Source organism: Teleopsis dalmanni, chromosome X, assembly GCF_002237135.1.
Source record: "Teleopsis dalmanni isolate 2A chromosome X, ASM223713v2, whole genome shotgun sequence".
NCBI classification, from domain to species: Eukaryota; Metazoa; Arthropoda; class Insecta; order Diptera; family Diopsidae; genus Teleopsis; species Teleopsis dalmanni.
In genome coordinates this window covers 30,044,818-30,060,936 of record NC_051848.1, presented here as the reverse complement: position 1 = coordinate 30,060,936, position 16,119 = coordinate 30,044,818, and the positions used below count along the sequence as shown (strand labels likewise).

Sequence of the window (16,119 nt, the reverse complement as noted above, 5' to 3'; positions counted from 1 at the left end):
TTCAAATGGAATCAACCTAATAAATCTAAAAACTTTGCTATGTCCCTAATTTAAAAGGATTACAACCATCTAAGTTTTAAATATTCTTCTTGCTTATGACGGAGTACATTTGCCTCCTAATCCGGTGAATATTAATGCCAACAGAAGTCGTTAGAAAGGAGATCCCAATACGTTGTGACCATTCAAGTAAGCACCGATACGGTTGTATCGAGTAGTTAGTTTTTGTTAAAGCAGCTGATTGGTATGAATTTTGGCCAATTTAATTTGGATGAGTTTTGTAAAGTGATGAAAATCTTTAATTAGTCAAGCTTTCCTTAGTAAACCTAGGTATTTAGGCTTAATAATTATTTAAGCCATTACAGGAGGGATACGATTATCTAAAAACAGAATTTTGAAGAGCAGTGTAATTGCTTTGCCAAGTTGGTCTGCTTGACAGTTTCCCGAGATGAATCTGTATCTGTACGCCCATATGAGTTAAATACTCACAATCCCAGACCACTCGTGAAAAGGAGCAGACCATTTTCGAACTCTAAGAGAAACAACTGTAACGTCCATTGAAGAGTTAATAGTAGCTTGGTTGTCCGAGAAAATTGCAATACTCAAGTCAAACATCGTATGTCTCAGGGCCAACTTTGCTGTATACTGAATTGCATTCACCTCTGCTTGGAAGACATCGCAAAAGTTGAACAGTCGAAGCCAAATGCCAAGAACCACAACCTCTCGAACATCGACCCTGCTCTATTTTATAACGATATATTGGTTTGTAGTACCTATAGAAGTAAAGCAACTAAACGAGTATGTCTAACACTAATAATATTTATTATGCATATAATTATAACTTCAAATACTTGCTGTAATATTATTTTGAAATATTTGAATTTTAATAAAATTACTTTTAAAATAATGCGCAACTTTACTTTTAATTGTATTAATTTACATTTTTGAATAAATTTGTGTACATCTACTGCAACGCATTATATGATAAAACAAAAATTGAATTTGTGTTTAGATATTTTATTGATTAACATTAGTTAGACATTTTAAATATATAACAAATAAAAACAATTTATATTTAAGATAAATAAAAAAGATGAAATCTCAATTTAAAAAACAAAGCAACTTATAATTATATAATTATATATATGTTAAAGGATATAGTTTTACATAGTAAATACATAATATTTAAACAAATTAATTATTAAGATGTAAAAATAAAATAATACTTTAATGTATAATGTTAAAATAATTATTTTGTAATGGTTTGAGATCAGTTATGTTATTTGATATATTATTAAATTTAATTCGAAAAACGGAAAAACGGACATTATTATAGAAAATAAATTACATATCTACGTAATATATTTTTATTTGTCCTTTTGTATATTTATGGAAAGGAAACGTTTTTTACAAGCAGAAAATTCTGCTAAAACTTTTTTTTTAAAGGCTACAGACTAAAAATCTTAACCAGATATATTTTATGTTGACTTATAATGTTAAAGGAATTCATTTTTAATGGTTTGAGATCAGTTATTTAATTTTATGTATTATTAAATATATCTACATATACATAGAAAAAAAATTACATGTCTGCGTAATATATTTTTATTTGTCCTTTGTATATATTTATGGAAAGAAAACGTTTGTATGACTAAATATTTTTCACAAGCAGAAAATTCTACTACAATTTTTTTTTAAAGGCTACAGACTAAAAATCTTGACCCGATATATATTTTATGTTGATTTATAATGTTAAAGGAATTCATTTTTAATGGTTTGAAATCAGTTATGTTATTTGATATATTAAACACATCAAAAACTTTAAATCGAAAAACAGACATTATTAAATTATTATTTGTCCTTTTATATATTTATGAAAAGGAAACGTTTGTATGACTAAGCATTTTTCAAAGCAGAAAATTCTACTAAAATTTTTTTTTTAAAAGCTACAGACTAAAAATCTTGACCAGATATATTTTATGTTAATTTATAATGTTAAAGGAATTCATTTTTAATGGTTTGAGATCAGTTATGTTATTTGATATATTATTAAATACATCAAAAACTTTAAATCGAAAAACAGACATTATTAAATTATAATTTGTCCTTTTATATATTTATGAAAAGGAAACGTTTGTATGACTAAGCATTTTTCACAAGCAGAAACTTCTACTAAAAATATCTGTAAAGGTAAAGGTTACAGACTAAAAATGTTAACCAAACATATTTTAAGTGACAGAGTTGCTTTCTTCCACTGTGCTCTTAAATCACTTAATAGACTATACAATTTTCTTAGTTATGCAAATACATCTATTCTAGTAGACGTATACCATAATAATTATAGTAGTCATAAATTACAATTAACATAGATAATATTTTGAATCAATCAATACATCTATAAATGTAGATCGGTCACATAATCCGTATTTACTAGATATTGACTAGATGTATGATGTATATTATCTTTACTTATTTCGTTTGAATTTTAGGGTAATGCTAGTCGAAAGCCTACATCGTTTATAAGTTATGTTAAGAAAATAAAATAGTGTAAATAACAAAAAATTAAAAAAATGAAATAAATGTAAGGGGAGAAGGAAAAGGAAAAGAATAAGAAAATATAATATGCATTAATGAATTGTCCCGTTTAGTTGAGAAATTTCGGTCCACGCCGTATGTATCCTATATCATTAGTATTCATTTGCTTATCTAACTGTATATAGTTATGCGCGGAAAGCACTAAAGTATAAAGAAATAAAATAAGTATGTTATATTTATATTTTTATAAGCATAAGAAAACTATATTACCTAAAAGCGAAGCGAATGCCAGAGCCCGATCAATACGATTATCTGCGGAAATGCAAAATTCTATAGCATTGATGATATATTTTGCATCTCCTTTACGTAGCCAAATGTTAAGTAATTGCATAGCCACTCCGTATGTATTCCATTTCTTCACGTGTACTGACGGCATGTTCTAGTAAAATAAAATATAATTGGTTTAAAGAATTAAAGAAAAAACAAATAGTATTCTTACATCTACGGGCACTAAAACGTTTTCCTTAAACTTATCGTTATTAATCTCATCAGACTTATTGAACGGTGCTTTATTCTCTTTTCTTTTGCCATTGACGGCAAGCTTACGCATTTTTGTAGGAGGCTCTCTTGCTTCATTTATGTCAGTCTTACGGTTTATGGTAATACGTTTTTGTCTTAATGTTTTATCGTTATATAATTCCTTCATCACTGACATCATTTCATATTTTTCGGTAACGTGTGACGATGAGGGTCCTTTTTTTCTGTTTGACTTTCTAATAAAATAAAAATTAATGCAATCAATGATAGTTATAAGCTCATAAATAAACTAGTGTCAATCTGTTTTAAATTATGAACCCTATGCAAAAAAACTATGAGTATATGAATATCACATCTAACAAATTTAGTGATATGTTACCAGTCATGTTGTTACATTTCTATTAGGAGAACGAGAATACCATTTTAAAATCCTTTAGACACACTAAATTGTCAACGTTTTGGAAAAAATGTTTAGATGCTCATACTCGTATTTAAGATACTACATATAAACTAACATCACAACAACGTTCCCAACTTCTAATAAAAATAAACAAAACCACATATGTTTCATTATTTTACAAACGGAATTGACTTAATCATCTCCGATTTGCATAAAATTGTGATGTGTGTTTCGGTTTAAAAATAAAAATACCCATATATTAATTAATTATTTAAAAATACTTCTAAAAAATAATAAAACTCGTAGGAAAAAATATATACATTTTACCGGAATACTAATAAAAAAAATTTTATTAATACCAATGAAGCCGTTACACTTATACAAAACTGATCCATATGCGGTACAACATTTAAACAGCTCATTCATTTCAACAACAAAATCGACTAATTTGTCAGTGTCAATAAATCTACCCTCAGATTATTCACTGAGATCTTAACTAGCTCTACCTTAACTAATAACTATCTTAATAGTATCAAAGATATGATTAAAGGATAATAACATTTTTTTAAAAACGGAGTAAAATTTGAATCAAATGAGATCCGAAAATTCAAACCAAGAGATATTTATTTATGGATTATTTAAAAACTTTTTATTGTCTGGGGTGTCTCTCTGCAGAGATGGTACAATAAATTGCAGGTTCAAGAACTCTAGGAGTTTTAAGAAATGCATACTCTACAACAAAGTTTCCACTACTAGATTTGCAGAACTAAAAATAGTTCCAAATCCATTTAAAAGCTATAGATACCTATATAAATTCACTACGGAACTCCGATTTTACAGGTACACTATAATCAATTATTTTCACTATGCTAAATGCCGATACAGCTTACTTCTCGAGTTATCCATGTTCAAAGTGTTTAAATATTTGCATTGATTACGCCATTTTGGTAAATTTTCTACGCTGTATGTCGATAGAGTTTACTTCTCGAAATATCTAGGTTTGCCTAATCATATATTCATTACACAAACAATGATTAACATCTCCAAATTGTTATTAGTAGTTTTCATGTAAAAATATCTAACATTGACGTTGTCCGTTGTCTTAAACATTGAGCTACACAGCGTAGTGGAAAATGTTGTTTAAATTAACTGTTTCCCCTAAATTACTTCATCAAATGGGCAGACACGGGAAATCGGAATTCTTCTAACTATACATATCACACCAAAATAATCACTAAAACAAAACAGCTCTAAAACTAAAGTCATTTTTCAGAATTATAAGTATACTTAAAAGTTCTAGGAGTTCGAGTAATTGCTATTATATTGTTTATGCTTATATAAAAAAAAGACATGTATATAGAATAATATATAGAGCAGATCAGCTGTTCGAACAGTTTCGACATTTTTTAGAGCACATAAAATATTTCATCAAAATATTCCAATTTGAGTATACTCGAGCATTCGAGAACTAACAATGTCTCTAAAAAATGAAACAGAACTTTCGATCTGAATGACATATCGACTATATATATATATATATATATATATATATATATATATATATATATATCAAACATGAATATAACATCCTATATGCGACTTTATTATTTGAATTTGCAAACCTTATATAATAAACATGAAATGTATGTTTGCATGTTTGTATTTTGAGTGGACTGAGACCGTAAGTATCTACAAATTCTACTAACCGAATAAGGACCTATTGCTAGAAATTTAATTAAGAAGTAGAGTTGGTTCATAATCACTAGATTATCACGCATTGGTTATTGAACCAATAACGTCTGATTTTTTAAAATTATTTACCACAATAATATATGTCTTTATACGATATACTGTATATAATTATAGCAGTCGTATTTCAATTCTTACCTTTTTGCCACAGTTACATCAGATGATTTTTTTAGTCCTAAGTAATTTAAAAATTTTTCCTGAGCCTCTTTTGTTGCGTTTTCTTCAGATACACTATTTTGTTCACTTGGTTCCAACTGTTCCACAACAATGTCATTCTAAGAAGACAAGAAACACTTTTATAGCAGAAATGAATTTTGAATGTTTTTAAATATTGTATAATTTACCATTATGTGAAAAGCATATGGAGAAACAAGTTCCTCTATTATATAGTTTTTACATCTAAAAATATTATACTCATATTATATATTACAATATATCATATTATATTACTACATTCAAAGTGTTATAATTATATATACCTGTTTTCATCCATTAACGGGTCGCTAATAATCATTTCCATGTTTTTTGCGAACTCCTCTGAATGTGCACGAAGCAACTTTAAATAAACTTGACTTTTGCTTTTGCGATCTGGATCTACAGTAAGTAAAGTAGAAATAAGGAGTATTGCATAATATTATATATTTGTAAATGCATTTTTGTAAATATATATTTATGTATATTTACCTTTCACATCTTTTTTGATAGTCTTTTTTCGACCTCGCTTTGCTGCGGTGGCTTTTTCATCGGTTAGAGGTTGAACCTAAAAAAAAATATTCTTAGATCTAATTATTGTTTTATACAGAAAATTTGTCTTTTAATATAAATTTTATTTAATAATATTTATTATTATAATAATTTTTTTACTAAATTAATATTAATTACTTTTATAATAATTAATTAGTTATAATTGTTAGTAATGATTTTTTTATCACATTCTAATTATAATCATCATTATCAACAATTCCTATCATATTAGTAATAATTATTATTATATAATAACATAAAAGAATTTAATTTAATTATAAAAGATAATATAATTATTTAATATAACTATATAATATAATATGTCGTATTTATATAATAATAATTATTGTTAATATTGTTCTAAAATGTATTAATTGTTATTATGAAATAATTGTTGTTATTATATTAACATTACATATAATATATAATCACAATATAATATTAATAATAATCATTTTTTTTAATATTATAATAATAATAATTTTTATTAATATAATACCATTTTTATTTAAATATAATATATTTATAATAATATAAAGTTTAATATAATATTATTATTAATATAAGCAGAATATTAGCAATTATTATTTTAATAATATCATGAATAATATTTGTTATTTAGAATTGCATTATTAATTATTAATATTATACTATCAAGCATTATTAATGTAATATTTTAATTTAATATATAATTTATATTAATATGGAGGTGGAATGCTTTATGCGCCGTCAGATCGACCGTCGTCGGTATGGTGTGCCGACTCTCCAGCATTAATATGTAGTACACGGACTAAAATATGCCCTCCTTGACGTAACTTATTCTCCCTCGGAACCGCCCAGTTTTTTCAGATATATAATCGTGTACGAATCATTTCTTCATCCATCCTTGCATATCTATCACTTTAAGACTGAAGTTGCTCCACTAAGTTATCGTTCTCATAATCATATCTTCAAATCAAAAAAAACCTATGATAACAATAATATATATACTGTTAAGAATTGTTCCGACTCAATAGACCTCTGCGTACAATAGGGTACAAGTCATGTTACACATATTTTTAATATCGACTCTATAACATTGCACTGAAAAGCTTTCATACCGATGTGAAATTTTTACTTTTTACAAACTAACTTCTATTCTGATTAAAGACATGACATGACATATATTTATGGATATAGAACTGCTCTCAGCGATTAATCTCATATAATATAATCAATTTTAGTATTATAATAAGAATAACACAAATATAAGTTTTTTAAAAATTATATGGTAATACTCACCGCCAAATTTGGCATACCGATATTCTCATGATTGTTAACCGAATCCCGTAATCTGAAATTAGAAAGAATAATTAAAACATATACACAATTCCAATTCCCTGAGCACTTCGATTTCCGTACGAATTTTAGCAGAGTCTGCTATATCGGGTACGCTATAGTCCGATATAAAGTACTTCTATATATCGAGGTTTGAAGTTGAAAACATTTCATATTAGTTACAGTAGTACTTGCATGTGTAACGATTATGTAACGATTACCATATTTATATGTTAGAGAAGCAATAAAAAACATCGCTAGATGGTGCATATGGCGGTATAAAGAGATATATAGCATGGCATATAACCGTTCCATAAAGAAATATTATATGAACAATATGTTTGATCCAAAATATATAATTAATAAAACAACAAAAATCATTTTAGTAGTTTTTTAGTTCTTAAATAGTATAATCATTTATAGGTTATTGTCAAACCGATATTACTTTACGGTACATTCAATTTGTGGGTATCGATCAAAGTAAAGTCTTCTAAAACCTGTCTTCTAATCACACGATGCCTGATGGCTGTGTCGTTTGTAGAAAGTCAGCTAAATCCAACCTCAACAGCATAATTTTGAAGACATCATCTTTAGAAAGATAATAAATTGCCCTGGTATGTCAAAAACTCTGTATTCATGAAGATTATTCTATTAAAACCATCACCAAGTATATAAAATCTATGAAACTCGGTACAATGGTTTATTACTTCGGTGTTGCAGTTGCACATATTAAAGATATACGGAAAATTATTGCAAAACACAACTTCCCTATTAAATTAATAAACAATAAAATTTTAATATTGTTGTCTTACTCAAGCAAGTTGATTATATAAATTTTAACCTTTTTTATTTGGTGTCCAAACCTCCAGTGATCAACTTACTGGAGCTTCGTCACCATCATGGCTCCATAACCATTTTCATAGTTACAAACCCATGCGCTTAGTATATTGTACATTGACAATATCCGGACACAGTGGTGTCTATATGTTCCAGTCAAATATTGTAGTTATGTGGTTTTAGAAACAATTGAAGCTCTTATAAATTTAATAGATCCACATACACAATACTTACAAATTCTGATTCACAGCTTCAACATCGCGATTTCTTGGTGAATAGGTAGGTAGTTCCTGAGGATTTATTACCATAGATTGCTCCTCTGATGCTACAATTGTAAAACAGAAAAAATTAAATAAAATTAACATCAAACAATTAAATTATTTAATTATTTTCAAAAATTTATTTCTATTTACTAACCAAGAACTGATGATATAATTCGTGCCGAAGACGTCTAAAAATATATGTAATTTATATTAATATCACACATAAATTTCATATTTTAAATTTCTTGTAATAATTGAGCTATAATTTAACTATATAGTATTATTTATCATAAATTTATGTCATAAACAGAGTTTTAGACTACCAAAAGTCTCATGTATTAAATTACATCTACCTTCTGCTCAAAAAGTATTCGGATTTTGTAAATAAAACACACAAATTTATATTTTTTTCCCAATTTTTTTTTATCTCCTTCAAAATATGCTCCTGAAGTTCCTTCAGTGAATTCTCTTTTACCGATTCAATTGACTCAAAACGCTTATTACGCAGGGTCAATTTGAGTTTCGGGAACAGGAAAAAGTCGCACGTATCCAGATCTGGCGAATATGGTGCCTGAGCGATGACAGTGATGCCGTGTTTGGTCAAAAAATCGCTTACAACAAGAATTTTCCATAGTAAAAATCGCCAAATGCACTTGAGACAGATGGCGCTCAAATTTGTACTATATGTCAAGAAAAGGTCTATTACTTAAGGAGTAGTTAACAAACAACCAAATCCGGAAACTTTTTGAGCAGAAGGTATTGCTTATAAAAGAAAATAACGACAAATGCAATTCCAGTATAAATCTTACAAAAGGTTATAAAGTTGTTAATAACATAGACTTACCGGCTTATCAGTGCTAGCTATGGTATCACCAACCTTAACTTTATCTGATGATCTGAAATGAAGAAAAACTTGATTAGAAAGTAATTATAAATTAATTACATTGACGATATATAATAAAAAATAGTTACAAAAAAAAAACAAAGTGTTCTAGTATAAATTTTATATATATATATATATATTTATACTATATTTATACTATAAAACCATCATTATTACAATGAATGATCGAATTCTAATTTTTTAGAATTGCTTTTAAAGCTTACAACTTTTGTAACTATTTGTGAACATAATATATATGAATAAAATAAATTAAAAATAACTACTATTTAACTATTTAATTAAAAAATCTTAAGTAGTACACAACTAAAAAATAAAAACTGAAATTTAGTGAAATAATAAATAATCACATTTATCGATACATATTATTTACTTATTAAAATGCACGTCAATCACTTTCTCTATATGTTGTTTTGGTGGCATTAAGGTAGATAATTTCTTTATACCTATATTGTTAAAATAAAATAAATTTAATTAAATTTTTAAAAGACAACTTTTATTTATTACTACAAATTTATTTCTATTTACTAACCTACTTTTGACTTCATCAAAGTAGCCGAAACCATCTGAAAGTATATTTAAAATTATTTTATATTGTTTTAAACTTTTTTTTTTTAATTAATATATATGACTATAAATTAATATAACAATATATAACATTATATAATAATATATATTGAATTATATGTGTAAATCAATAATTAATAATAATAAATAAAAATATATAAATATGTAACATATATAAATATTATATATAATACTTATATGAATATATGAATATATATATATATATATATATATATATATATATATATATATATATGAATATAAAAAAAATGTGTCCAGCTCCTTGCTTACGGCGATGACATTGACATCATTGGGCGTAGCAAGCGTGATGTTACAGCTGCTTTTGCTGCTATCGAAAAGGAATCTGCAAGAATGGGTTTAGCGTTGAATGAGGGAAAAACGAAGTATATGTCGGCTACTGGTAGAAATGTGCGTCGCTCGAACACCGGGCTAGTGGCTGGCGACTATACTTTCGAATCTGTCAAGGATTTCATCTACCTTGGCACCGCCGTAACGAATACAAATGATGTCAGTCTGGAGATCAGATGAAGAATCACCATTGCTAATAGATACTACTATGGGCTCAGTAGGCAATTGGGATGTAGAGCTCTCTCTCGACAAACGAAACTTACCCTCTATAGGTCGCTCATCCTTCCTGTGCTTCTGTATGACGCAGAAGCATGCACGTTATCACAGAATGATGAAGCAGCACTGGGAGTGTTCGAGAGAAAAGTTCTTCGTAAGATCTTTGGTCCTCTACGAGTTGACGACGACTACCGCATTAGAATGAACCACGAGCTGTACGAGCTTTATCACGACATTGATATAATTCAGCGCATTAACATCCAGCGGCTTCGCTGGCATGGTCATGTCGTGAGAATGGATGAAGACGCTCCGGCGAAAAAGGTGTTTGAAGCAGTAGTTGGCGGAAGAAGACGTAGAGGTAGAGCGTGTCTCCGGTGGAGTGATCAAGTTGAGGGAGCATTAACTGGACTTGATATACGAGACTGGAGAAGGCGCGCACGCCTGGGGAGACATGCTGCGTCAGGCCGAAACTCGGCAACGGGTTGTTATAGCCACATAAGTAATTAAGTAAGAATATAAAAAAAATTATAACCATGCCATAAATCTTTGTAATGAAAAAATTTTAAAAACGGTCAAAAATTCTAATAAAATTATAACTATTGTGATAAATAACCGATTAATGTTGCAAACCTTTAAAAGTAAAGTTTTTAGTAATATGGACTTACCGGCTTATCAATGCTAGCTATAGGATCACCAACCTTAACTTTATCAGAAGATCTGAAATGGAGAAAAACTTGGTTAGAAAGTAATAATATTTAAATTACATTGACGATATAATAAAAAATAGTTACAAAAATAAAAAAAAAACAAGGTGTTTTATATATAAAACCATCATTATTACAATGAATGAGTGAATTCCATTACTTACTGGTATGGATTGACACCAATAACACTGTGTGCATTCTGGTTCGATGGCATTAAGTTAGATGATTTCATCTGACCTATATTTTTAAAATAGTCATTTTTTTATTTATTACAAAATATTTATTTCTATGTACTAACCTGGGATTAATGGTACGAAAGTAGACGAATCCAACTGAAAAAGTATGTTATTTAATTCACATCACTTATCAATTTTATATTATTAATTTTTTTTTATTTGAAATTTTTTCTTTTAAATAATACCTAAGATTATGATTTAATATAATAATATATAAAATTAAAATCATATCATACGTCTTTATAATAGAAACATTTTAAAAAAGATCAAAACCTCTAATAGAAATAGAATGTAACTATTGTGCTAATAAAAAAAAACCAAGACGAATAATGGGATTCTACTGAAAGACCGTCAAAAGTTATAAATATCCAATTAATGTTGGAAGCCTTTAAAAGTAAAGTTTTTAGTTATATAAACTTACCAGCTTATCAGTGCTTACTAAAGCATTGTCATACTCGTCTTCACCAGATGAACTAAAGAAAGGAAAAAGGTTTAAGCTCTAATTTTTTTGGTTACCTTTGAAACGTAAAACTTTTATAACTATAAGTATGTTACTATATATGATAAAATAAAATAAAACTAAGACTATATATCATTACTTACTCATTTGGATTAACATCAATAACGCGTATATAACTCATTCCTGGTATTAGGTTAGATGAGTTCTTAAGATCTATGTTTTTATAACAAAATAAGTTAAATAAAATTTTCATGTGTAATTTTATATTTTATATTATATTTATATTTCTTCACTCACCTACGGTTGACGGTATCAAAGTACCAGAAACCGTCTGAAAATATATGTAATTAAATTAAAAACGCAGATAAATACTCATAGCTCATATTCATAGATTTTTATATAGTTTTAAATTAATTCTTTTAAATAATACTTAAGACTATATAATAATCTACAGAAGAAATTATAAACATGTTATAAATTTTTTTAATAAAAAAATTTTGAAAAAGTTCTAAAACTCTAATTGACAAGACTCTAAAAACTATGGCGGGAAATATCCCATAAATGCTGAAATCCTATAAAAATAAAGTTTTTAGTTTAATGAACTTACCCGCTTATAAGCGGTAGCTGGAACATCTATGTGTTCGTCTTCACCGGATGACCTAAAATAAAGGAAATCTTTTTTATTAAAAAATAATAATATTTAAATTATATTTTTTACTTCAACAACATAATTAAGAAATAGTTATAAAAAAAAAATAAAAATACCATCATTATTACAATGGTTGAACTGATTTAAGTGAATTTGGAACGTAAAATTTTTGATAAGTAAACATACAATGTATGAATAAAATAAAATAAAATCAAGACTATATTTAATCAGGTTAAGTTTAATATATAATTAATGTAAATCTTTAGTAATCTTCACATCTATCGATGTTTATTACTTACTCATTGTCATGCTCATCAATAACGCGTATATACTGCAGCGGTGCTATTGCGTTAGTTGATATCTTCAGACCTATGTTTTTAAAATTAAAAAGGTAAATACCATTTATTTTATTTATTTCAAAATGTTTATTTTTATTTACTAACCTGGTATTGATGGCACCAAAGTAGCCGAAACCATCTGAAAATGTATGTCATTAATCTTATATCTTTTTTCGTATTATTTAAATATAAATTATAAGCCTTTATAAGCCTTTAAAAATAAAGTTTTAGGAACGTGGACTTACTGGCTTATCAGTGCTGGCTGAAGGACCTTCAACCTCGCTCACATCTGCCAATCTAAAATAGAAGAAAATTTTTGCATTAAAACTAAATAATATTGATATTACTTCATAGACGTAATATGTATTAAATATGGTTAAAACTATCATTATTACAATGAGCCAATCAGTTAAAATAAATTCCAATGTCTTAGGACACTTTCAGAACGAAAAACTTTCATTATTATATATGTACGCAATATGTAAATAAAATGGAAAAATGAAGATAATAACTAATAAAATAATATAGAATATTAATTAAAAATAAAAATCAATAATGAAAAAACTAAAAAACTCTGTTTATAACGCGTAAGTGGAGACAGAATCCGTCAAGAGTGAGAGCTCGGTATCACGCGGGACAAACGATTCACATAGCTTAAACATGTTCAACTGAAAAGAATTAGCTGTGCTAAAATTCTTCATCACCTCCAACCGCTATTTAACTGATATATAACCAAATAATTCGTACGTCACTTCTATATGGTTCTGTAGCGTTTAGTAAAGCTTAAAATACTACTATTCGCCAGCTAGAAACTGCACAAAGCCAGGCTCTGAGAAGACTTTTTAAAGTACCATGGTACATTAGGACGTATGACATCCTCAGGGACTTCAAGATTGATCCCATCAAAAAATATATAAAGGATAGAGCCCTGAAATTATTTGCGAAAACTGACAGACTTATCAACACCGCGTTATCAAATATCAGAATCTCAGAATGGTTACAGGCTCCTCGGGGAGGTATGCAGATCTGAGGTGAATAATTGTTTAGTCTGATGAAGTGATAAACAATAATCCAGTCAAGGCGTAAAGCGGGGTTTTAAAAATACCTCGATTTAAGAAAGAGTAAAAGTGCTCAAGTGCACTGGCTCAAATAGCTTTAACATAATTATATTAAATAATTAAATAATTATATTAAATAAAATAAAATATTAAATAAAATAAGAAAAGAAAATAATTTCAAATAATATAAATGAATAGAAACAAAGATATTACTCACAATTGATTTTGATCTAGAAGGATATCATTAGTATCAAAAATATGAAATTCATCTTGTATTATCTTGAATTATCTTCGGTGATAAAACTATTAAGTCTTATCAAGCGGATGAAGTAATAAAAATGGAATTATTTTTGAAATTAATTTTTGCATACTTACCGTCATCAAAGACTGGCAAACATCGCTCTAAATCAAGCTTAAACCAAATATCAAATATTATTATTGTCATACTTTAATATATTTAAATGTTTTTAAAAGCAAATCCTAAAAAATGTTCCCCCAATAAATCTTAAAATTTTAAATTAAATTTTTGTACACTTGCTGAGTGTAACATTTTTAATGTCTAATTTAATTATTTTATAAATAATGTTAAAGATAGTTTTTTATTTAAATATTATATTACATTTGATTTTGATACATTAATTGTTAAAAGAAAGGAACATTTCTTAAGTAACTTTAGTATTTATTTGTGTGTACATGAATCAGTATTGTGCCATATTAACTCGCACACTTCGACTAAATAAGTGCATACGAGTATCAATTCCTTGAGATGTTTAATTTAGTTTAGTCAAATTTAGTCAATCTCGCACAAAAGCATAGACAACGTATATGTCAAGTGTCAACATATACATTGTTTGTGTTTTTGTCAAAAGCTCCACAACTCTTGGTCTAGCTAAGTTTGGCGATTTTTTGACGGAAAATGGAATTAGTGATAATGATTAAAATGAGGTAACTAAATCGAATAGTTGAATTTAATTTAATTTAGTTTAATTTATATAATGCTTTTACAGGGTGGATGACGAAAATTGCAACAAACTCCGTCACCGATCTAGCTGTGAAACCAATAATGACAGAGCGCAAAATTAAATCATTTAATAGTTCAGTGTTAAGTGATGGAGTTCTATCACTGGCTATCCTTGGAGCGCTCTCTATCCAACATCTAAATGTGAACAAACCATTTGTATCTCGTACTAAAGCTCGATACTATGTTACTTGTAGTGTTGCCCGACGTCCAGGAAGTCTAACAAAAAAAAACAGTAACAACACCAGAAATGATTTGTAAAGTGAAGAATCGAATTGAGCGAAACCCATGCTGTAGTAGCTGCAATCAAATGGCAAAGGAGCTGAACATATCGCGAGAAAGAATTCTATATATTTTAAAAAATGAGCTCGAACTTAAGCGATTAAAGTTGAACAAAGTGCATGTTCTCAGCAATGAAGAAAAAAAGTTATAGTCGAAAGAGTCAAAGTTTTGGTTCCTTTGGCCAAAGGTGGTAGGTTGCCAAATTTGGTTTTTTAGTAATAAATTACCATTCCTAATTGAGCAGTACGTAAACAAGCAAAATAATAGAATTTGCCAGAAAGCAGACCACCAGAAACAGGTGATAGTGTGAACCGCCGTAACGGTCTCTCTTCGCTCTATCGGGAAATTTATTTCCTTTGTTGCTATTTTCGCGAGCCACCCTGTATGTTCACTGCTGTTATTATTATTTGAATTAATTATTCTATCCAAACTACAGGGAATTTGTCATGTCAACTAATAGTTTTATTTTTATCGCTATATGTGCATTTGTATGTAGTATGGAAATATGATAGAGTACTAATTTAAAAAAGTATCAGACATAGGATCCCCATAGAAACAAGTTTTATTAAATATAACAATTTAATTGAACTTTTAAAGAATATAATATGATAAATGATATATCTTTAAAACATCGGATAATTGTTACGTTATGTGTCTTGTATTGTGTTGTTGCGTTATGTTCTGATGTTATGTTTACTATACAAAATAAAAAAGGAACATTTACCAGAATGGGCCATAATTCCTCGAAACAATTATTACAACTATTTAAACATTAAAATTAATTAATTAATTTAATTAATCAAATATTAGGTAATTATTATTTTTTTACTTACATGTTTGTATAATTTGTATTGTATTCACGAGTTGAAGAAACCTTTGCGCCACAGACTTTTTTGCAAGAATTATAAATAAAAATTATATTAAATATTAAATTAAATATTT

The 16,119-nt window shown here is 27.7% G+C and overlaps 1 protein-coding gene across 1 annotated transcript in view; it reads right to left on the bottom strand.

The window, feature by feature from the left end:
• Window positions 1–2,091: 2,091 nt before the first annotated feature.
• Window positions 2,092–16,119, bottom strand: part of LOC119687656 — a 28,565-nt gene continuing 14,537 nt past the window's right edge. Inside the window, exons 8-34 of the mRNA XM_038102062.1 lie at window positions 16,011–16,065; window positions 15,902–15,938; window positions 14,253–14,289; window positions 14,095–14,107; window positions 13,065–13,116; window positions 12,925–12,958; window positions 12,781–12,850; window positions 12,440–12,491; window positions 12,130–12,163; window positions 11,976–12,045; window positions 11,794–11,845; window positions 11,435–11,468; window positions 11,301–11,373; window positions 11,098–11,149; window positions 9,813–9,846; window positions 9,654–9,726; window positions 9,224–9,275; window positions 8,534–8,567; window positions 8,351–8,441; window positions 7,244–7,295; window positions 5,903–5,978; window positions 5,698–5,812; window positions 5,563–5,617; window positions 5,357–5,493; window positions 3,032–3,305; window positions 2,803–2,971; window positions 2,092–2,733 (exon numbers count right to left, since the gene is read on the bottom strand). Of these exons, the coding sequence (XP_037957990.1) occupies window positions 2,642–2,733; window positions 2,803–2,971; window positions 3,032–3,305; window positions 5,357–5,493; window positions 5,563–5,617; window positions 5,698–5,812; window positions 5,903–5,978; window positions 7,244–7,295; window positions 8,351–8,441; window positions 8,534–8,567; window positions 9,224–9,275; window positions 9,654–9,726; window positions 9,813–9,846; window positions 11,098–11,149; window positions 11,301–11,373; window positions 11,435–11,468; window positions 11,794–11,845; window positions 11,976–12,045; window positions 12,130–12,163; window positions 12,440–12,491; window positions 12,781–12,850; window positions 12,925–12,958; window positions 13,065–13,116; window positions 14,095–14,107; window positions 14,253–14,289; window positions 15,902–15,938; window positions 16,011–16,065 (1,919 nt within the window). The 3' untranslated portion in view covers window positions 2,092–2,641. The remainder of the gene's footprint in view (window positions 2,734–2,802; window positions 2,972–3,031; window positions 3,306–5,356; window positions 5,494–5,562; window positions 5,618–5,697; window positions 5,813–5,902; window positions 5,979–7,243; window positions 7,296–8,350; window positions 8,442–8,533; window positions 8,568–9,223; window positions 9,276–9,653; window positions 9,727–9,812; window positions 9,847–11,097; window positions 11,150–11,300; window positions 11,374–11,434; window positions 11,469–11,793; window positions 11,846–11,975; window positions 12,046–12,129; window positions 12,164–12,439; window positions 12,492–12,780; window positions 12,851–12,924; window positions 12,959–13,064; window positions 13,117–14,094; window positions 14,108–14,252; window positions 14,290–15,901; window positions 15,939–16,010; window positions 16,066–16,119) is intronic.